This window comes from Peromyscus eremicus, chromosome 2 (assembly GCF_949786415.1).
Source record: "Peromyscus eremicus chromosome 2, PerEre_H2_v1, whole genome shotgun sequence".
NCBI classification, from domain to species: Eukaryota; Metazoa; Chordata; class Mammalia; order Rodentia; family Cricetidae; genus Peromyscus; species Peromyscus eremicus.
This window is the reverse complement of record NC_081417.1, coordinates 136,802,298-136,825,799: the sequence shown is the minus strand read 5'-3', so window position 1 is coordinate 136,825,799 and position 23,502 is coordinate 136,802,298. Positions and strand designations below refer to the sequence as shown.

The 23,502-nt window shown below is 50.9% G+C and overlaps 1 protein-coding gene across 2 annotated transcripts in view; it reads right to left on the bottom strand.

Moving 5' to 3' along the window:
- Grik3 (glutamate ionotropic receptor kainate type subunit 3) overlaps positions 1 to 23,502 on the bottom strand; it is a 218,546-nt gene that overhangs the window by 13,256 nt on the left and 181,788 nt on the right. For both annotated transcript variants that reach the window (XM_059256111.1, XM_059256112.1), the window contains exons 10-13: positions 22,565 to 22,768; positions 8,570 to 8,793; positions 3,502 to 3,620; positions 1,042 to 1,259 (exon numbers count right to left, since the gene is read on the bottom strand). In XM_059256111.1, the coding sequence (XP_059112094.1) occupies positions 1,042 to 1,259; positions 3,502 to 3,620; positions 8,570 to 8,793; positions 22,565 to 22,768 (765 nt within the window). The remainder of the gene's footprint in view (positions 1 to 1,041; positions 1,260 to 3,501; positions 3,621 to 8,569; positions 8,794 to 22,564; positions 22,769 to 23,502) is intronic.

Below are 23,502 nucleotides of genomic sequence, written 5' to 3'. Positions count from 1 at the left end.
CACCCTAGGCTTCCTGAGTCAGACACGTACGTGTGTGTGTGTGTGTGTGTGTGTGTGTGTGTGTGTGTGTGTGTGTACCGATGCTCAGTCCTTTCTGATGACACAGACTCCGTGCCATTCAGACACACATTCAAGCCCCACCACCACTGGTTTAGCAGCTAAGTTTTGGAGAGAAGCAGATGAGGATGGGGCCCAGTTCCTTCAGATGTGAATCCTCAGACAAGCCATTGATCTGTCGGGGGCTCAGTTGCCACACGTGGATTGGGAATAATTATGGTGTTCATCTCACAGGGGTTGAGAAGGTTAATAGAGACCAAGCAAGGAGCAGAGTCTGGCCCACTGTGAGTGCTCAGGGCTACAGCTATTGTTACTTATCTAGAAGCACACTGAACCCACTGCTTCTCCGGGTCAGGCAGAGTCCCCTTGACCTCAACTAGGAAGACAGAAGAAGTAAACAGTGGAACTGAGCCAACGCTTTCAAAGCTGGGGGAGCAACAAAGCCATGGCTCCTGTGAAAGCTGTCACGTGGGCAAGTGACAGGGACTTTCTCTGAAGACACTGGCCTTCTAAGAGGAGGAAATGTGTCTTTTGCTATTGGAAATGGGCAGCGCATCCACCCCAGGTCAGCCTCTTAGAGATGGATGGATTGAGACCCCAAGCCAAGAGCAGGGTACCAATGGTCCCCGAACTGTCTGGGCCTGGGCCATCTCTCTCTTCCTGCCTCATCCAATCTTTTCTGTGTATCTTCCTCCAATGAGTCACATGGCTTGCCCCAGAAACTTTCAGAACTTGAGACCAATCTACATGGCTCATCATCACAGCTCCTTAGACTTAACTGGTTTCAACAGGGAGGGGCTGAGACCTGTGGTTTCAGGCCCCCGGATTCAGAGTAGTTAGTGAGGGAGGGAGGGAAGGAGGGAGAGAGGGAGGGAGGGAGGGAGGGAGGGAGGGAGGGAGGGATGGGCAGAGCTCCACTTTTCTACTCAGTAAAGAGTCCAGGCAGGTGAGCTCCAGGTGACGCACAGAAGAAGAGAATCTCACCTTGAAGAAGGTCATGGTGGCCCCATCCTTGACAGCACCATACTCAATTTTGGTCTGCTTGGCCAGGTCATCAGCAGAGTCGATAGGCGACTCCATGCGTTCCACGGTCAGGAAGGCAGCCAGGTTGGCCGTGTAGGACGAGATGATAATGAGTGTGAAGAACCACCAGATGCCACCGATGATTCGGGTAGACAGAGCTTTGGGCATCAGTTCAGAGCCTGGGAGAAGGGAGGAGAGGCCTTACAATGTGTAGACCATGACATGACCTGGATACTCACACCGGCGCCGAGACCCTTTCTTGAGACTAGCAGATCAGCCCCAGGGTCCCTCAATATCCCTGGAAGCTTGATTGAAAGGCAGATTCTTTGATTCACCTCAAGAGTCAATAACTGGAGGCAGGGGAGGGGGAGGGATGAGCAGGGTGTGCACTCAGACTTCAAGTGAGTCTGATTCAGGCTGATATTTAATAATTTACATTCTCAACACACACACACACACACACACACACACACACACACACACACACACGCACGCACGTACTCCATTTCAGAGGTTCCTCAGACCCTCCGATGCCTATCCATGGACCACAGTATAAGGGTCGAAACCACGGGTTCTAAAAGAAAATCCTGTTCCCAGTTCTCTGGGTGATCTTAGGCCAGACAATTCTCTTGTTCTGGACTCTGCAAAGGATGAAGAATTGTCCTTCCTCTGCCCCAGCCTCACGGAAACACTGCGATGCCGCAATGGTATAATTTGAAGAGAGATGCGTCAGAAATATGAGCAGTATACAAAGATGAGATTGCTGTGAGGCACTTGGAAGGAGAAGAAAAATCAACATTTTTGGAAGCTCTTTGCTGAAATATATCACTCTTCCTCCCCGACCTTGGGTGCGGAGCACAAATTCAGATGAACCCTTCTAACTGAAGTAATTAACTAGACAGCTTTCAAGAGATTTTAAATAGTGAGTGACCCCCGAACTTTCTGGAATATTTGGACTCGTAATCTGAAAGCGTCTGCTTTGATATGGATGATTTTTTTTTTCCTGTCTCAAAGAAGTCACTCAAGGGAGAGTTTTTCAAATACATACCTAGTTTTTTTTTTCCCTCCTAATCAAAACCATGCGGGGGAATGCGTTGGGGGGCCTGGATTGAGTAGCAGCAGGCAGCAGCGGAGAAGTTATTACTGCAGTGAGGGGCTTCCAGGTCTTTCTCAACTGTCACCGAACAAAGACGACGGGCAAAGAAGGAAGGTGAGGCTTCAGGACGCTTGTTAATAGCGGGGACAGACGGAGGCACTTGCCATGAAAGGTGCCTGTCACTTCCCAGCTGCTGGAGCCCACTGACGGGCGGAGAAACAGGTCTTTTTCCTCTTCTGCTACACTCACAGATCCACAGTGCTCCCAGCACAGTGGACGGCTGTGTGGTGGGCACTAAGGAGAACGCCCTTCCTCCCTCCCTCCTTTCCTTCCTTCCTTCCTTCCTTCCTTCCTTCCTTCCTTCCTTCCTTCCTTCCTTCCTTCTTTCCTCCCTTCCTTCTCTCCCTCATTCATCTGGCATCTTCATCATGTCTTCTGAAGACCAGGGTTTGTGCTGGGTCTTGAGGCTCCACATAAGAGTGTGAAGGTCAAGGGCCTTGTAGTTGGAGCAGGCGATGTGCGGCTTCCCATCAGGGCATCAGGCTTGGCAGCAAGTGCCTTCACCCACTGAGTCACCGTGCTACACCCTCCCACCTTCTGAGACAGGGCCTTGCTTGTCTTGAACTCACAGTAATCCTCCAGTCCCAGTCACCCAAATGCTGGAATCACAGATGCACGCTACCATGCTCGGCTGTTTCCTAGATATTTAAGCATCTCCAGACATCTCCAAAGAGCTGAATCCATGCTCAGGGCCAGTCATCTTGGGGCCCTCTCTCCAAGATGGAAGACAGTCTTCTGCCATGGACCCTGTCTCTGATGTACTCAGGCAGAAGTCCCAACCTCAGTCAACCTCACCTAACCCTGACCTAACTACTGGAGTTCTTAGTCTCCCCAGCCATTTACCCTCACAGCACTATTCTGCAGCCTCCTGCCCACCCTCTGCCTCTGTGGTCCCAGCCCCCAGCTTGCTGGGATCAGCTTTGCTCAGCTGGGGAGAAGTCACCAAGGTCAATCCAGCAGGCAGCATGTTCTGGTCCATCCCATCAACTGTAGAAGGTACTGGGAACGCATCTCACACGACACAGGCTGGGGTGGCTGACCTTCTTTACATCCTGAGCTGGCTTTGGGCCAGAGCAGTGGAGCAGGGTGTGAATCTGGGGTGAAGGCACACACCAGGCTATCCTCGGTGTCTCTAACCTTCTGATAGCTTATTGAGGCCTGAGGCTGCCTCTTGAGGGCAGCTGACTCCAGAAAGGCCAAAGGACCCACTGGGGAGGAAAGCTACCTTCCTCAGACAAGAAGGCCCGGAGAGGGCAGACACTCACCTTGTTGCATGAGGGAGCCCATTCCAAACCAGAAGCTGTTGAGCAGTGTGAAGTTATTCTCCACCACCTCGGAGCCGGGGTTGCAAGGGTGGGCATCATACCACTCGTAAGGGCTGAATCTGCAGGGCAGAGGGAAGCGAAGAGTCCAAGCTGCAGGAGGCTGCCAGGGAGTAACAAGCACCAGCGTGGACTGCCAAGCACTCCAGGGGCCCTTTCCTTACTGTCTGGCTGGAGTGATAGGCCAGGGTCAGTCGGGACCGGGTTTCTTCCCGTCCTTTAATGCCAGTGCAGAAGAGTAACCCTTTTCTGGTTATAAAGTACTTCCAAAGCACCTTTTCAAATGAAAAGCACGGACGCCCTTCTACCTCGGGAAGCTGCAAGTCATTATCTATGTAGGGAAAACACTCCTACAGGCACATAAAGGGAAGTCCTCAAGGATGTTTATCAAAGTGTTGTTTGCAATGACAAAAACCCAGAAAATCACCTAAATGTCCTTCAGTAGAGGAATGATTAAACACGCCATGCCACAGCCACACCGAACTATCACACAGCTGTTATAGAGAACAGCATGCTTCCAGGTGTCCCTCAACAGGGAATGATCTTCATCCCAGACTAGCACATGAAAAGTGATCAAAAATAGAAAACAGTACCGTCACATTTCTACAGATTTCTTAAGACAGCCATACAGCTCCATAGGTAAATGTGTATGTGAGTGTATACTAAGAGGTCTGGAAGTTTCCATCTATAAAATCAGTGTGTGCCTCTGGGAAGGGGGTTAAGAAGGGCAAAAGGAATTTTAGCCAAACCTGTTGCCCACATGAATTTTTTGAAAATGAGAAAATGCATTTGAATTTCTTGTATAATAAAAAAGTGAAAAGATATTCATTATAAAATATTCAAATAGTATACAAGAATACGATGAGAAGGCACAAATGCCCCAGAATCCTACCCCATGGGGAGAACAATGTGGGGTTTCACTTCAGAGTTTTGTGTTTGAGTATATGAACATATGACTAAAGGAAAAAGTTGTTGAAAGCCCCTATTCCACACCAGTCCCTTCTAAGGAAGAGGATTCCCAACTGAGGGAAGGAAGCCTGGCTGACTGGCTGAATTCTACTTACAAATGAGCCAGTTTGGAGATGCAGAGAGATGGAGAGACTGAGCAGTTCCTGGATCGGGGCAGCTGTATGTGTATATTGGGGATGGGACGGGGTAGGATGCAGGAAGCAAAGACAGATCTTTCTTTCTTTCTTTCTTTCTTTCTTTCTTTCTTTCTTTCTTTCTTTCTTTCTTTCTTTCTTTCTTTCCTTCTCTCTCTCTCTCTCTCTCTCTCTCTCTCTCTCTCTCTCTCTCTCTCTTTTAAAACAAAGCCAGATTTTGTTTTTTGTTTCACTTTTCAGTGTGAAGCCCTTTATGGCACCTTGTGTCATGCCTTTTCGAGGTCCCTTCTCATCTAAGCAGGAGTTGTCATCTATCACCCACTACTCCCAGGGCTCAGGTGGGGACAGTTCCCTCAGACAGGAAATTTCCACGTGAGACTTCAAACCGAGTGGAGGATTGTCAAAGGGGATGAGCAGAAGCTGGTTAGAGGCTCGACAATTCCCAAGGAAGAGGCTGAGGCTCAGGGAGAGGGCTGAGAGACATTTGGGAGAGGGGCTTGGGGGAGGGGATGTAAGAGAGAACCTTTGAAGAGCTGGGCGCCCAGAACGGGTGCTGTGTGCATTTTTGTGGCACAGCAGACAAACCTGAGTTGTCTGGAGGGCAGGGCCTGGTAGGTGCTTGTGTTGTAGGTCCCTGCTCCAGGCCCAGAGTCCACCAAGATCCAGGGGTACTGGCTACACAATGCCTCCCCACTGAGCACACACAGATTGGAACTTAGTCCAGGTCTGCCTTGGCTCCTTGTTAGAAAAGCAATGGACTTCAGTAGGCAGAGGCCATAGGCCACTGGAAACCCAGAGCAGAGGGAGGAAGGGACTACCTAAGGAGGCACGGCCCTGGGAGGCCCAGTTTGGGGCTAATGGAGAAATTAAAAAGGAGCTAAGGCAGGAATCTCACAAAGTCTATGGAACCTCAGCCTTCAGCTTCTAGATAGAAACAAGCTGTGTGGCTCAGGGACACCTAGGACTGACAGGACAGGGAACTAAAGGCCACGGCCTATGATGGTACTGGGGACCAAGAGACCAGGTTCCTCCGGAACCTCTCTTGGCTGGAGGGCTGGGATCAGAGGAAAGATGAATTCTGAGCAGCGCTCAGGGGTTCAGCTCTTTATTTATAGTATTAAGATCTGTATTACATTTGTTTGTTTATGGTACGCATGTGGGCGTGTGTGCCACGGCATGCATGTGGGGGTCAGAGGAAAATGGGCAGGGGTCAGTTCTCTCCTTCTCCCATGTCAGACCCTGGAACAGAATTCAGGGCTTCAGGTTTGGTACCAAGTGTGCCTTGACCAGTTGAGCCAGCTCGTTGGCCCTAGGTCTTACTCTTAATGTAACACACAGACACAGACAGACAAGACAGACAGACATACACACGAACACACATACACAGATACACACACAAAACAATTTTTAACATAAAAAAGCCACATCACCCCAAGACCCTGTCATAGAAATTTCTATGTAGAAAGCTGTTACGTTACCCCTTTCCAGATCAGCCCCTCTGAACCAGCCTGTGCCCTCCGACCACTCACATGTGTCTTAACACCTCCCTACTGGTGGGCACTGAAGCTGACCCAGTTCCCGCCACTGGGAGAAAAAGCCCAAAAAACAAAACAACCTTGGCACAGCTCTGTGGTCACTGACACCAAAGGGTAGCTGGGTCCTCTGAGCTCTGCTGTAAGGCATTTTAGGTTCCAAAGTGTCACTCAATGGTGAAGCTTTAATAGGACAAGTTCCCAGAGACAGAACTGCTTATTCTGATAAATGTAGCTGATTCCAGAAGGGGCCTTTTGGTAACAAAATGTTTTCAAAGGCTGAGGTTCCCCAACCGAAGAAAGGTTCACAGTACCAGGCGCCCATTTTACAGTGTAGGAGGGGACTGGAACTTCTTACGGTGCAGAAGACAAGAGGGAATGGATGACCGCTGGGCAAGGGTGCCATATGCAGTTAGGTGCTCAGTGGCACCCCCTAAACCATCTGTGTGCACTGCAGTTTGGGGCTCCCTAACACCCAATCCTGTGCTTGATTTAAATCAGGACCCTGTCAAGCAAAGCTTTGTGACTTTGGATATTGACTTAACCTCTCTGAGCCCCAGTTTCTGCTTCTGTACCATGGGGATGGTGCTCCCCATCTCACAGGACGACTGTGAAGGGCAGACACGATGGTTGTGAGTCATGCTGTGCAAGTGTTCCATGGGGGTGACCAGTGCACATAGATGCCTTTTGTCAGCTCTACAGCCCAGAATTTCATCCCTCTCCTTCCTCTGAGGGTACGCTCATGGCATCCTGGCCACTGTAGAAAACCTCAGTTTTCCTAAGCATCCCAGACTAGCGTTGGTGTGTGTGTGTGTGTGTGTGTGTGTGTGTGTGTGTGTGTGTGTGTTTGGGGAGGGGGCGGGGCACTCCTCCTGTCTTCCTAGCCAGGAGGGAGAGGCTGGACATATATACCCCCGCTGCCTGCAACGGATAGACGGCTCATATCCGAGGGGGGAAGAGACACATCAAACAGACAGAACTAATGCTGGAAATGCTCCTGTCTTGGAGGGATGGGTGGCTGAGAGGCCACTGGAGCTTCGAGAAAATTACGTTGAGAGCACAAGAGAGCAGCGCCGCTTTCAAAGGCTTGTTAGACCATTAGTGACGAGAGGCGTGATGAAGGTCTCTCTGTGCCGCTCGCTGTTGGCCGGGCTGAGGAGGCAGGACAGCTGCTGCAGCACTCCGCTCTGCAGCAAAAGGCTCGGGAGGCTGGGTGATTTCGCCTCTCACATTTTCCCTTTGGTCTCTCTCTGGGTGGGAGGGGGCGGAGAGTGGAGGGTGCAGAGGGAAAGGGGGGCTTTCAAAGGAAGCTCTAGAGGAAAAAGGCGAAACACCAGGTCCTTGGATCTCAAATTGCCTCTCCAGAGAAGTTTCTCTTTGCACCATGTCAGGCTTTAGAGAAAAAAGGACCCAGAGCCGAGGCAAGGGTGGGGCCTGGAGCGAGGGGCAGAGAGCTCATCTGTGAGGGGCTGGGGAGCTTGAGGCGGGAGGCCAAGCAGTGGCCAGAGGCATGCATCACAGACAAACCCTCAGTGACACAGACAAACCCTCAGTGACACTAAGTTTGCATCCTAGATGTGTCACTTATCGCTGTATGGCCTCAGTGGGTTTTGGGTGTCTTTAAGGGAGGCTGCCAGAGAAAACGGAAAGGTGGCGAGGTGCAGAACAGGGTGCTTGGCTAACACTGAGCGTTTGATAAACATGGGCTAAATCTGCTTCCCTCGTGACCCATTTCCAATAACCACCAGCAAGGGTGTACTTCATCTGTTTCCAATGAACAACACAACAAGGGTAGCCTCGGTACAAGCGTGGATTCTCACACATGAGGCACACATGTGAATGAGGCGGTGCATAAGCATGGATCCCGGGCATGCATGCGTGTGTGCCATGTTTCTGCATGTGGCATGCGCACAGCTGGTGGCGACTGGTTCTCCTGCTGTGTGGACGGCTTAGGTACAACTTGTTTTTCCACGTTTTAAGCCACTCAATAGGCCATGCAATGCCCTTGGGTCTGGTCTGCCATCCTAAGGTGCCTGGCTCAGGTGGTGCTATCCTGGGCAATGGTCAGGCTTCTCCCAGCCCGTTCTGGGCACCAGGGTGGGTGCAATGACCATAACTGAGTCATGGACATGGACCAGAGGGACGAGTGGATGATTCACGCCCAGGGAGTCATGGAACATCCCCTGAAGGGATAAAGGATCGGAGCGACGGGGAGGAAGAGAATGTCAGGTGCCACAGTCATCCAGACCTTGGGCCTTCTGAGCCGGGGGGGGGGGGGGGGTACGGGACGGGACACACGGACGGACGGGACGACACTCGCTTAGCTTCCTGTGCTTTCCAGCTTGGCCCAGAGCTTCGGCCAAGGCACAGCCTTACCTGGCGATGACAAAGAGAACACAGCTGACACCCAGGTAGGCGAGGAGCACGTACATCCAGATGTCCGGGGAGAGGGGGTTGAGGAAGGAGAAGACACTGGGGTTGGTGCCGTTGGGCTTGCGGTATAAGATGCTCACTCCGAGGGTCATGAAAGGCTTAGAGAAGTCGATGGCCTTCTCTCGGACATGGGTGATGGTTAGGGGAGCCACGGCCAGGTCTGCTTTCTGTAACAAGACCACAGGCAGACAGACAATGAGCAAAACCTTGGGCTAGAGGTGATGGAGAACCCCCCTCACGGATCGCGGATGGAAGGGGTGCCAGTTGTCCACGGTGACTTAACCGCTCCCTGTGTATGCCCAGTGTGCGTGTGAGTGCACGCTCATGCGCACGTGTGTATGTGCGTGTAAGTGTGGAGGCTAGAGGACAACCTTAGTGTCATTTCTCAGTTTCAACTGACCTGATTTTTTGATTGTGAGCCTTAGCCTTTAACAGTTGAGTTATCTCCCCAGCCCTGACCTTATTTTCTAAGGCAGACTCTCTCACTGGCCTGGAACTCCCTCAGTAGGGTATTGCTGGCTGGCAATCAAACCCCAGGGCTCTGCCTGTTTCTGCCTCCCTGGCACTGCCCCCACACCTGGCCCTTTCCCCCACATGGGTTCTGGGGACAGAACACAGGCCTTTGACTGAAACTTCTCTGCAGCCCACTTATTCACAGCTCAGTTTCAACACTGACTGACTCCTGTGGCTGGGCCGTGTCCAGGGTGTGGGGGAGACAAGGATGTACATACAGTAATACAGGACAACTTAAGCTTTGTTGTTCAAGAGCTGATGTATGAAGAAGAGGACCGGGACAAAAGCATAGAGAGAATGAATACCTATGAGGTCCCTTCTCAAGATGGCACTGTGTCGAATGAACTCAGCTTCCCCCTCCCAATCACTTCCTGACCACTTTAGCCCACCCAGGATGGTCCCTGGATCCTAAAACCTGCTCCAAAGCTACTTAGACAAAGATAATGGTCTCCTTGGGAACGGAGGAGATGGCTCAGTCAGCCAAATGCTTGTCGTGCCAGCATGAGGACCTGAGTTTGAATCCCCAACACTCATGTAAAAAGCTGGTCACCAAGAGAGTCCATAACCAGGCCCCAGAGCTCATTGGCTAGTTAGTCTAGCTGGTTGGTCAGCTCCAGGTTCAAAGAGAGATCCCGTCTCATAAAATAAAGTGGAGTGTTATTGAAGAAGACAACTGCTATTGATACACATGGGCGCGCGCGCGCGCGCGCGCACACACACACACACACACACACACACACACACACACAAGCATGTACACACATCCACTACACAGAACACACACAAAACAAACAAAAGCACCCTCCTTAGAGGGTGTGGGTGGACAAGAAACCGAATGAGCAAGTCCAAGGCCTCACTAGCAGGGGTTAACATGGAGGCAGGAGAGGGAAGGCTAGAGATATGTTAATACAGGACATTGCATCGCAAATTTAAGGAGGGGTGTTCTGAAATTTGGTCTGAGGTTTTCCTGATTAAAAATTTAAAAATCCTCCCTCTGCATCTTATCTGTGGTTCTCATAACACAAGGGCCCATTAAACACTGTCCTGTTCCTATGCCCCTTTCTTCGCCTCCGCGGTTGGCCCACAGTCCCCTCTCCTTGTCTAATTCTTCCTATTGTTCATATTATTTCACACATGCTGCCTCTTTGAGATCCCTCCCTGGCAGTCTTAAATTCTCGATTCTCACGAAACTCGCTCTTTCCCAAGGGAAGGTCTGCACTGCTCAGTGTGCATGGCTGCATGTCAGCAAGCATGCATCTGCTTATACACATACTCACGGGGTTCCTCGCATGCTAGGGCTGTGGCCGACCCACTGTTCTCTCCTCATCTCAAAGCCCCTCCTTAGACTCTGCAATATTTAGCAGTGCTTCCCTGGAAAAGGCTGCCTCTTAGGCTCCTGTGGGTATTTGTGTCTCAATTATGAATCAAGGTATCACTTCCCTTCCATACATGGGCACAACTGAGGGGAAGAGGGATGCTAAGGCCAGCAGTGAAGACCCTTCTTAGCCAGGAAGGAGCATGCTTCTGAAAGACTCTGCCAAGGCAATGCCTCTAAGGCAGCCACTTGCTGGACTGACCCATCCACCCACACACCGACCCATCTATTTATCCATCTATCCATTATCCCTCTATCCATTCTTCTGTCTACCCACCTACTTGACCACCCATCACCCACTTATCCATTTATCTATCCACCATCTATCTGTTTATCCATATATCTACCAACCTAGACACCAATCAGCCGTCCATCCATCCACCAGCCCACCCATCTTTCCACCCACCCACTATTTTATGAGATCCATCAGGAACTAGAGAGACAGAGCTGTCACAGGCACAGTTTCTGCTCTCGTGGCTCTTAAGGTCTAGTAGGGAACATGGGTATCAATCAAATCACTTATCATATATCAGCAGTAACTCAGACTCTACTTATCTCAGAATAGGAACAAGTATTTCAATAGAAATCCCACCAGGAGAGAAGGCTAATATGTGTGAAATCCTAGTCTAGACCACTCTGTAAGTACCCCAGGCTTGGAGGAACTAGGAGATACTCTGATACTGGGATCCCCAGTGTTTCTCATTCTAATGCCACCTCTACTCCCCAACAGGGATACTCGGGGCCCAAGGATTTGGTAAACTTCAAAATCCAGGAAAGATAGCCCATGGAGTACAAGGCACCTGCCAGGAAGATTAACGATGACCCGAGTTGGATCCCTAGAACCTATATGGCGGAAGGAGAGAACCAAGTCCCAAAAGTTGTTTTTGAATTTCCAAACGTGAGACATGACATGTATACATGAGCATGTACCCACATGCACGGATGCAATAGACAAACAGACAAATAAGTGTGAAACAAATCAACCCCCAGGGGATAAAGGGAGGGTGAAGCTATGGAAAAGACCCATTACACTGAAGCCTATACTTTTATAGATTTTTGAGTGTGTGAGTTAGAACTTGCCTGGCTTTATAGGCACAGAAAGAGGGACAGGGCAGCTACCTTAGCTACTGGACCCCTCTCAGTTCAGGGCATGAACAGATGGACGGGGGGAAGAATGCTCAGGGACATTCTAATTAGACTGTCTAGTACATACTTGATCAAGACATACTATGCTCAGACACTGGCCTAGCTGGGATACAAGAATGAGCCAGAGACCTGGTACAGTGAGTTCTTGTTTTAGATAGAGACGTGATTCCTGGGTAGCACATGAGTTGAGGTGAGTGCCCTGAGGGCCTCCTACAGTCCTGAAGTTCTAGGATCGTCTACAACGATGGTGTGAGAGGGATGTAGTGGTATTTGAGTCTAGATTCCTGCCTCCCCTAGCCTAGTCCCTTCAGAGGACGCTGTATTGGTAGGCTCTGTTTGACTCCAAAGGTAGAATGCCCTGGTCTCTGGCTGGTCTCTGGGAATGGCCTCTGGGTTTGCAGTGGCTTCTTAGACAGAACCTCTAAGTCAGTGGTGGAGGATCCTCCTTGGACTTCTGACAGCAAGATGCATGAGATCAAGGTGTTGGTGCACAATGCTTATTTTGCAAGAATGTCCCAGGGGCTGGGGAAGAAGTCAGCCACAGGCTCCGGAGCGGTCTTTCTCAGGGCCTTCAGCATCTCCCCTCCACTCTTCCTGCTTTCTGGCTCTAATGGGGTTGGGCAGCAGAGACGTCCATGGCACTCTGTGCCTACGGCAGCAAGGTAATTGGCCAACGTGACCTTCTCTGGGAGTTCAGATGAGTGTTCTCCCTTGGGCTTCAAGAAAGCTGGCATTCTCCACTTCATTTTTGGCTTAGGCAGAAAATACTATATTTCACTGTTGGTAACGATTTCCCTGAAAAAGGCATTATTTTGTCCAACTTCCCTTGAAAGATTGGAACAGATGTCAAGCCTTCGCGGTTTCGGTTCATTACTCAGAATGAAAGGCCCAGTCTTGGCGGCTCTTCCCACTCATGCATACTTCTTCCAGCGTGATTCATGAAATCACAGGCTGTCAGGGCTGGACGAGAGACCTTCAGGAACATCTGCTCCAACCCCACATTTTATTACAGAGGGAAACTGAGGCTTGGAGAAGTTTGTTCGTTCCTCTCATGTTACAAAAATCATGACCTTGAACCAAACCAAACCAAACTTTGACTTGTCCCCCGATACCTTCACCGTCTTATAGGTGATATTGTTCATCTCCTGTCTTACTAACTTCCTTTCTGTATATCTTCTAAACATCTAGGCCAGGCAGGAGGCCTTCCAAGGACGTGGTTTTATCCCTATAGGTAGCTTTCCACTAGCCAAAGTTCTGTTGAGAGGCACCCAATCCAGCCCTGCTCAACCTCCCCTCCACGTATGAAGCCATTTGGTCTTGTCTACTTGGTTATAGCCCCAGATCCTACATGGATGGCATGATTACCCAACTCCAGGTCTGTATTTTGGCCCTTGATATTCAGTACTCCTGACTTCAGTCTGGACCCTGAACTTGTTCCTATAATAAAACCTGGGCCACCTCCCATCAGGCTAAGAATGGGATAGATGTCATGGTCTTAGTGCTGGCACTGTGCCACCAACTGGCCTTTCCTTAGGACAAGAAGTCTTCTTTGGAGACTAAGGTCTAGTCCCCAGGGCCCCTGCTCACTCCCTGGGTTTGGTGTTCTGTTGGCACTTCCTGTTGGATTCTCCAGTACAGTCACCACTGGATTCCATACCCTATGCTCTCTCAGTGTGCCTGCCTGCCTGCCCAGACAGTCAACTGTTATATTAAAGTATTAAGAGCTGCCATCATCACAGGGCAAGCGTCGTCAAGTGCCTCATGAATTCCTCCCGAGAGCCCCAGGAGGCAGCAGGCATCACCACATTTTAGATGTCTGATTTGGTGGCTAGAGCAGGCAGGATACTTGTTCAAGCTGGTGAGTGACTGAGCCAGTTCTAGGACCCGATTCATTATGACTTTAAAACCCAACATTTTACCACACGGTTGTACAAGCCAAGTATAGCGGGGTGATGCGGCAGTGGCATATAGCCTTAATTACATTCCAATTCTGTGACTGTGAGCTAATTTGGAATAAGGTCTTGCAGATAATATTCTTGCAGAACAAAGCCACCAAGTTAAGACGGCATCATACTGAATTAGGATGGCCTCCTCCCAACAACTGGTGCCCTTCTAAGAGGAGACACAGATACACACAGGGAGGAGGGTGACAATGGAGACAGAGGTGGGGACAGCCCAGACACAAGTCAAGGAGCACCAAGGGTAGCTGGCCACATCAGAACCTGGGAGCGTGGAGCCCATTCACCTTCAGAGCCTCTATTGACACCCGGTTTCTCATTTCTCTCCCATAGGAGGATAAATTTCTGTGTTTTTACGGCACCTGGTTGGCTATCATTTGTTATAGCACGAAAACTAATACAGCCGTCACTTAGAGACTGTGTGGAGAACGGAGCTCCTTCCATTGTCTGCTCTCAGCCCTGCTGCCTGTGCTCAGTGGGTCCTGTCCTAAGCTCTATGCTGCATTCCTAGATACTCGAATTTTACTTTGGCCTCTGACTACGTCTGTCACTGGGGCTTCGCTGGGATTCCTTTTGTAGCACTTGATGGGGTTTGGAGTCCTAAAGCCTTTCAGATCCCTCTTCTGCCTCTACAGTTCCCAAGAAAACCACCCATGACAAGCCCTTTCTGATAACCATGAAGGGACTTGACTGGTCCCGGGAGGTCTGTCTGCTCCCTCCCTCAAATGTCTCTGGTATTGGGTGTTCCTGCTTGGATATGAAGCATCCCCAAAAAGGTCCATATGTTGAAAGCTTGTCCCCAGTTGGTGGATCTAGTCATCAAGATCCTCATGACTGGATAATGAGTGCCTTGAACATATCAATGGACCAATCCATTGACAGAGTCACACTTTAATAGAGTTATTAGCAAGGGAGGCCTTGAAGGAAGTAGGTCTCTGGGGGTGTGCCTATGAAGGGCGTTTGTCTCTGCTTTCTGTTTAGCAGGAGCCTCTGCTCCATGCTTTTGTGGCCAAGATGCCCTTTCTCACCACAGACAAACAGGAGTGGGCCAAGCTGACCAAGCTGCTGAAATTTCTGAAGCTGTAATCCCCCACTAAAGTGTTTCTCCCAAGTACTTGCCATGCAAGCACCAGGGCTTGAGTTTGAAGCCTCAGAGCCCACAGGAAGCCAGGCATGGTAGCACACATCTACAATCCCTGTGCTCCTCCCGTGGGATGGAAAGGACAGATAGGAGAATCCTGGGAAATTCATGGGCCAGCTGAGTGTACTCAGCAGTGAACAAGAGACCGTCTCAAACGAAGTGGAAGGTGGGACCAGCATCCCGGGTTGTCCTCTGACTTCCACATGCACATTGACAGCTTGAGAGTGCCAGCAGCCATACGTGCACACACATCCACACAATACAGACTTTTAAAGCAATGTGCTTCTCTGTTTATCACCGCGATGAAAAACTTGATTCACACAGGGCATTCTCAGAATTCAGCTACTGCACTGTCTCTCAAGTGCTGTTTCCCTAACTAGATGCTTTCCATCCAGGCTGAGGAAAACAAGGTACCTCTCGAAGAGCATGGAGAGCAACCTGACAAAACATCTTCTGAGTCCCCGCATATCTGTACAGACCCGGAGAGCTGCCAGGGTCCATGATCCACCTGTCCACTTTCAGAACTGACGGCAGCCTTGATGACTGACTGAGCAATGATGTGTATACCATTCCAAGGCCCGGGAGGCCCCATTCCTGCTGCCCCGTGGGCTCCATCCTGTGCCAATGTCTATCAGGAAGAATGGCAGGTCCAGCCTGCCTCACAGTCACTAGAGCCTGGGATAGATGACCCATCTTCTGTCACTTGAAGTCCTCTCCCCAAACTCCACAAGTCCTGATAATGGTATCAACCCAGACAGGGTGGGACCTGCCCTAGCAGAGCCCAAGGGGGATGGAGTTGTGACCCCCCATCTCTTTGAGGTAAGTCGGGTTCCCATTATACATCCCACAGCTCTCCTTACTACTTGCTCCTTGCCGCTCTGATCACAACAGAATTTTTCTTTGCAAGCTATTGTTTATCTCTGTTTTCCCATCAGTATACAAACTCCAGGAGGGCAAGGATTAAGCTTGTTTCCCTCCCTGCCGTACCTCTCAGGATTAGTGCAAAGCCCAACATAAGGTGGAGTGTCCAGGAAAAACGAACATTAGAATACGCACCCAACTGAGTTTGATCCCCAGGACACCCCACCACCACCACCACATACACAGTGTGCGCACATGCATGAGCGTGTGCATGGACACATCCACACACATCCAGACACTCAATCCTCCCCATTCTCTTTCTCTCTCTCTCTCATTGTAAACAAAATAATGAAAGATCTACCTGCCAAAGGTCCTACTTTGCCCTTCCCCCCAGTCTAATGGATTGATCCTGGTCTCTGTTTCCCCACTCAGCATGCATACTTCTCCTGATGTCAAATTGACTCTGAACATTTGCTGCATCTCCCCGGAGTGGGAACTCTTGCCTCTGTGCTGGCCCTGATGGGATACCCTGCACTTGGTTCCTCTCCCCTGACCACGCAATGGATCCCACCACAGACAATCTTCATCTGCAATGCTGTCCAGCGCTGTCTGTTTTTACTGCTCCAACCTGCCCGACCCACCTCTAGGTGAGAGTGCATCATGACTTGCTTTGAAGTGTGCTGGTTCAGGGCTGGGGACAGGCTTGGGTAGAGGCCTCCCTGGCCTCGCAAACAGGGCTTGGGACTCAGGCACATGGGCCAGAAGCAAGGACTGGTTCTGGGGAGGTAAGGGACAGCATACAACCCAGGCAGTGAGAGTGTGTCTCTGTCAGCTGCTACTCCTTTCACACCTGGAGGCTGGGAGAGCAATGCTCACAGCCCTGTGGCCATGACTTCTGCAGAGTATTGCCTCCCAAGTCCTGTGTTCCTTCACCTTATTCATTACCACAGTCTGTGCACCAGGGACCAGAAATGACCTCATGTCTTCCTTGTGTTAATCTAACTACGGCTGGTCAAGAGGGCAGCAATGACCTCCTTCTGCCTTGCCTGAGTCTCTCGGACCTTCCTCTAGGGCAGTGATTCTCACCTGTGGGCTGCAACCCTACTGGCAAACCTCTATCACCAAAAATATTTACATTATGATTCATAACAGTAGCAAAATGACAGTTATGAAGTAGCAACACAAATAATTTTATAGTTGGGGATCACCACAACATAAGGAATTATATTAAAGGGTTGCAGCATTAGGAAGGTTGAGAACCACAGCTCTAGGGCTTTCTAGGACGGGTCGCAGCAACTCCCCACTCTTTCAGTCCACAGAACCTGTCTGGGAGCCAGAGAAGCTCTCCTGATCAGCTGCCTTCGCATCCGCAGCATCAGCCTGGCTGGACACTCAACCCCACCTCCTGCTTAGAGATGAACACTTCCTGTGGCTGGAGACGCACATCCAGTTATCCGTTCAGAGTCTACTACCCATTTCCCAGGCTAGAATGCAAGATGCTGAGGCTGGAGGGTGGAGGACCTTGCCTGTGTTTACTCCTGTATCCACAGCATCTAGCAGGAGGCTTCAGGCGATATTTACCAAATGGCTTGACCACTGTGAACACTGGAAGGCTTCAAAAAAAGCCACTCAGCAAGCCCCTCCTGAGATGCAACACGATGATGCTCTCAGAAGTGCACTGAGTCGTGGATGGTGTCTGCTGTGACACCCTGAGCCAGCTGCCAATGTTGACAGTGAGCACTGTGCCCACCAGTAACCCCAGAACTGGCATTCTGAACAGTTCACATAAATCTAACTAGATGGGGCACAGGTTCCGGAAAATTCCCAAATGTCAACTGTCAAGCCCTCCATCTGTGGGGCATGCACAGGCCTCCTAGGCAGCGAATGCCTGGCAGTGGTCTCTCCTATGCCTGGGATAGCTGTGTGGCTCCCCGAGCTCCCGATGCCATGTCATCCCTGCCATGGTGGACACCTTCGAGCTATGAGCCCCAAAGGTCAAGTATTTCGTCACAGTGATGAGAAAAATAACTAATGCATCCTCACAGTTGGAGCTTCTCTTGCCTGACTCCATCTTCTTCGGCGTCTCCCTCCCTAGATAAGTAACGGCAGGCCTTTGTGCGGCTCTGCACTCTACGAGCCCAAGGTGACAGTGGCACTGAAGATCTTTTGGCTGGATGAACAGGCCCATGATCCCCTGCAGGGGACCTTTCCTGTCTCAGCCACTGGACCTATTTCCCTCTGTCTATGAAGCTGTCCTGTGCCTGGTCCTCCTTGGCACCTGTTCGTCTGACCCTTTTGCAGGCCTCTTCCTAGGCTGGGTTCTAGAGCTGACAGTTCTATGGGAAATCTCAGCGGGACACTACATCCTTCCTGCCTCCCTTACCCGCCTACCCCCTGCTCCTCCCCATATTTACTCTGACAACCTCTTGAACTTCTCCAATACTCTTTAGGTCTAGCTCTGGGCAATCTGCTGCCATGACAACAGTCCATTTTCACCACTGGCTTCCCCTGCCCTAACCGCCCTGTCCCCGAAACATTCTGACCCACCCCAGGAGAGCTCCCAGCATGCCTTGCATTCAAGGGCATCTGCCCAGCCTGAATGAGGTAGGTTGGGCAGAGCTTCTTCTGGACACAAGAATAGGGCTTGGGTCCAACACTAGTAGGAAAACAATGGACCCATTACGTGATGAGGTCACAGCTTTGACACCAGACCTTCCTCATGTATATTTTGGATGTGAAGCGGAGTCATGACCCACAGCTATTTGTCTGGGCAGGGTGAGCAGTTCATGCCCACTTCTGAGTCTTTCATTCACCAATGCCTGCTTTGCATCCAAGTGCTGGGCACTGGCCAAGCTGAGTGCATCAGGGACTTCTGTCTGAAGAGTCCAGCAGAGGACTGACCCTCCTGGCTGTGCCACTTTCCCTGGCTATACTCTGCGATAGGTGGGTAGAGGGGACGTCTGGGCATGGCTATTTCTTCACAAGGGAATGGTGATGTATCAAGGTCACCCATGATCATTCTTTGTCCCCTGTCTTGGTGTAAGCTTATCTACAAACCAGGGAAAACTCACGCTATACATCTCAGGCGTGAGCCTGGTCTCAGTGACCTCCCTACCCACACTCTCCTGGTTCTCCTCCTTGCCAGGCTAGGCATCCTCGGCAGTCTCCCCCTTCACTGTGATCTGGCTCCCTCCTCATAGCCTATGGCTAGCCACCTGCTGAGAATAGGGTCGTAACATGCATCAAGTGACTTCTCTAGGAGGCCCGAAACTTGGAGAAAGAACCAGTGTCTCCCCAGAGGTCCACGCTAGAATCCACTGCCTGGTCCTTCACCACCACCCATCCCCGACCCCTCCATTCACCAGTTCTCAGCCTGCATCCTTCATGGCTCCTCAATGGGCCTCCAGCTCCTCCTTCCCCCTGCACCCTCCCCTCTCATCCAGGCCTCAGCCACACGCCCAGGCCGGCTCCAGCTTGACTCAAGAGTGGAGAACTGTTCCTCTAGAGACAGGCTGATGTTACCCTCTGGCTCCACATCCCCTACTGGTGCTCTGTAGCTCTCAAAGTCAAATAACTTGGCTGGGTATGTAGCTCAGTGATAGAATAATTGCCTAGCATGTGTAAGGGCCCAGGATCCATCCCCAGAATGGGAAAAACATTAAACAACTCAGTTCTCAAGGCTAATAATATCTCATCTTTCTCTCCATCTGTGGCCCTCCACTGGCTTTGGGCTCTCCCTTCTTGGGCTTTTCCTTCACACCTCCCAAGTAGGCTCCTGGGTACCTGTAGCAGGCCATGGAAGCTCTAGATGGCGGGTGGGGGTTCCTGGTGTAAGAAAACAGCAATATTCCAAGCAGAGTGGTACTTTACTGTATGCCTCAGTTCCCTATGAGTTGGACGGATGTCAGTCAGCTTCCAAGACTTCCTGTTTAGAGTCAGGTGGGAAGGGTTGAGGTCCTAGTCGGGCTTGGTTACATCTTGTCTAGCAGGATGACCATGGCTAACGGGCTACTTCTCCCACTGCCACCATGTTTGAGCACAGACACATTAGATGGGGAGGCTGTACTTGGTACAGCTAGGACGGAGTAGGAGGACTCTTCTCGTGTGAGCTGAAATTCCCAGCCTGGAATCTGAATCTATTTCCATCGGATTCTAGAGTTGTCATGGGAGGCAGGGAGGCGAGCAGAGACACCTGGGAGAGGATGAGAGGGAGCGGGTAGCGGCGATGGAGAGGTCAGAGGAGACTGCGATTGAATAGCATTTGCTGCTGTGTGGTTAACAGAAACTCAGGGGAGGGGAGTGTGTCTGCAGGAGGGGTTTGCGTGCTCCTGGTGCCCACCTCCCATAGTGCCAGCTCCTTGAATAGCCATGTGGCAGGGACCAGAGGCTAGCAGAGTGTCAGGGAAGGATGCTTTAAGTTCTGTTGGTTGGAGGGTCTGCCCAGGACCTCCAAATGGACCTCAGGGGGGCAGATATTTCCAGAGGTGAGAATCCATCATCTTTACACTGCCATTCGGATCCCTAATAAGGAAGTAATAATATTGCCAAGTCTTTACCACGCTCTCTATGAGCTAGTGAGAAGACTAATTATCTGACGACACTAATAAATGGTTATGATGTTATTAAAAATGGCACCAAGCTAGGATTAACAGGCTCATCAATTGTAGGGAATTGGGTTTAACAAGGTCCCCTGCATGTCCCATCCAGGCTCCTGGCCTTGATGGGTACTGGACCTCCAAAGCACTGCCCAGCAGGACGGAGGCTTTGGATGAGGTTCCCAGTGGTTCCCCAGTAGAGGGGCATTGAGGGTCTGGTTGCTGCTGGCCTTTCTCATCATGTCCCTTTAAAAAGTCGGCTCTTCAAAGTTTGTGGGCCACCAAGGCGCAGTGGTGGCAGGACTGACTGTTCAGCCCCTTCTACATGTGGTCTTAGCTATCCCTCTTCCAGGAGCTCTGTCCTCTCCATTCATATTCCCTCTGCAAATGCCAGGCTCCAGAGTCCCACTCACAAGGCTTGGGGGAGCAGTTAGGAGAAGGTGCGTCCGGTCCTGCTGGCTCATTTCCATAATAATTACAGTTATTACTAATAACAATGACAACACGGTTCCCCATTTACATGGAAGCCTGTAGCTCAGAACCCCCTTCCCATCCATTGTCTCTTTCTAGCTTCACAGTGGGCAGGGAAAAGTGGAGACAGTTATCATCTTTCTCACTGTGGAGGCAGGAAACCGGAGCTTGGGGACACAAAAGGAGTCCCGAACAACTCCCTCCTCGGTCTCCAAGGAACAACTGTGAGGATAAAAATAAAAACAGCGGCATCGAGGACGGATGCTCTGCCAACTACACCAGGCACACCTGCTAACCGAGTCCTCACAGTACCCCTGGGAGGCAAGTTCTGTGCATGTCATCCCCCTTTACAGGTAAGGGGACGGACACATTCAGACCGTCCAGGGACACATAACTACCACGTGGCAGCATCAGTACGGGCTCTTCAGCGTCGCTCCCTCCCACCAGGCTTCCATACAGACCATGTTTGCCAGGCCAGGGACCCTACAGGGCACTGGAGACTGTGCCAGCCATGAGTGCACCTCCGTCCTGGCTCTGGACCAGTGTGGTCTCTCTAGAGGGATCAAAGTCCAGGACCACTTAGGCCCATCGCCTTTAAGACTCGCTTGCTTTGAATCCAGTCCACGACTGGGTATCTGAGGCCTGGATCCTATCTCTCTGCTGCCTCTGCCTCAGTCTCTCTAACTGCCTCAGTGGGCTGTTCTAAGGATGGGGGAGAGCAGGTCTAGAGCATCCAGGGCAGACCTGGTCCTTGCTTCCTTTAACTGCAGGCAGGCTCTCTTCCAGAGAGCTATTGCTTCTGTACTGCTAAGGACCCTGAGACGGAAGGTGGGGAATCTTTCATCTGTGCCCTGTGAGCCTGGCACACAGTACCTGATTATATTCCCACACCTTCCTTAGTGGCCTTGGCAGCTACTAGCTACTCCTGTAGGCAAAAGGAAGACATGGAGCTGGTGTGTGTGTGTGTGTGTGTGTGTGTGTGTGTGTGTGTGTGTGTGTACTGAAGAACTTCCTAGGTTATACACATGCTAACCCTAAAAGCTAGTTTTCAAACCTCAGATCTGCTGGTCCTGAGCCTGGACTTCAAGAGGGAGGGTGTGTTTGCTGTTCGTAAACACAGGTACTTGTGGCCCTGCACCACTGTCCCAGCACTCCTGTTGGGGGTGAGGGGGCGCTGCAGTGACCTGCACATTTCGCTGAGGAGGAAGGTGCTCAGAGGCTGGGTGACTTGTGCCTGTGCCCACAGCTGAGGGCCCCAATTCCTCTCTTGGCCTATGAATTCCTCATCTTTTCCCTCATGTTCTGCAAACCCAGGCTCCTCCCATGGGCTTCTTCCCCTTCACTCTGCCTGCATGGCTCCTTACTCCCCAGGTCTTCCCTGTCCCAGGCACAGTGCCAGGCTCTTGGCGCTGCTCAGTGTAGTCTTACTAACCCCTTCAGGCCAGTCCTAAGCCCACGCCTTGAGTCATCTGTGTCACCAATGGACCCACAGTGACCAGAAGACGTGACAGATCTGTTTTCATGTCCTTGAGCTGGATAGTATGTTTGTGTAGGTTCCTCAATCCCAGGGCTGGGACATCCTTCAAGGAGCAAAAGGCTGAGAAGATGCAGGAATTCTCTCCACAGCAACCTCACCAAAGATGCCTGGGGAAGGCCCATCATCGGAGGGCCCAATCTGTATATGCAGTGGGGATGTTGGGAGGTGGACAGCCCAGGCTAGGCAAGACCTTGACCGGTCCCCAAGAACACACCCTTCACCCCCATCTTCCTAGCCCTTAGATCTTCACCTGCTGGGGGTGCCCAGATGTTCCAATGGCACTTCGCTAGAATGTCCCACCCTGTCCTTAGCCCGGCCTCCAGGCCCGAGCCCCAGCTTACGTGGTCAATGAGCTCCTTGACCATGCCGTTCCACTGGCCCTTGTCGTCCTGGGCCCCGTACTTGCCATCTTCCACCAGCCGGATCTCATAGGAGAAGCCCAGGATGTGCGCCAGCTCCTTGAGCAAGTCAATGCAGTAGCCTTCAAAGCGGTCATTGCCGTAAAGGGTCCTATCGGACTTGCGGAACATGACAAAGGGCTCCTCCTGTGGGGACAGAAGGGAGAGAGGGTGCTAGGCAGAGTGGCTGCGGTGGGGGTAGGCTCTGTAGCTCAGGCTGACCTCCAGGTCTCTAAGTAGTTAAGGCTGACCTAGAACCCCTAATCTTCCTGCCTCCACCTCCCAAATGCTGGAATTACAGGCACGTGCCCCACACCTGGTCTAGGCTCTTGTGTACACACACACACACACACACACACACACATACACACACACACACACACACACACACGTTCATTGGGTACGTGTGTGTATGGGTCCATGTGCATATGTGTGCAAGGACATGTGGAGGACAGAGGCCAAACTTGGGTGTCATTGTTCAAGTATCATCAACTTTTTTTTTTATTACTTCCACTTTAATAATAATAAAAAAAACTAACATGCATTAAACGTAGAAAATATTTTTAATATTCTCCTAGCCAGACATGGTGGTTTGTGCCTTTAATCCTAGCACTCTGGAGGCAGAGGCAGGAGGATCTCTGTGAGTCTGAAGCCAGCTTAGTCTACATAGGGTTCCAGGTCAGGCAGGGTGATAATAGTGAGACCCTAACAAAAAAAGAAAAAATCCCTGTAAAAAGAAAGTTACACATATTCATGTAATCGGAGTTAAACCCTTGACGTTCACTTTGCTTTAGTGGGATCGAGTGGCTGTCACATACCATCATGCACCCTGTTTTTGTGATGCGGGGGTAGAGGGTGGAGTTGGGGGGTGGGGGTCTATC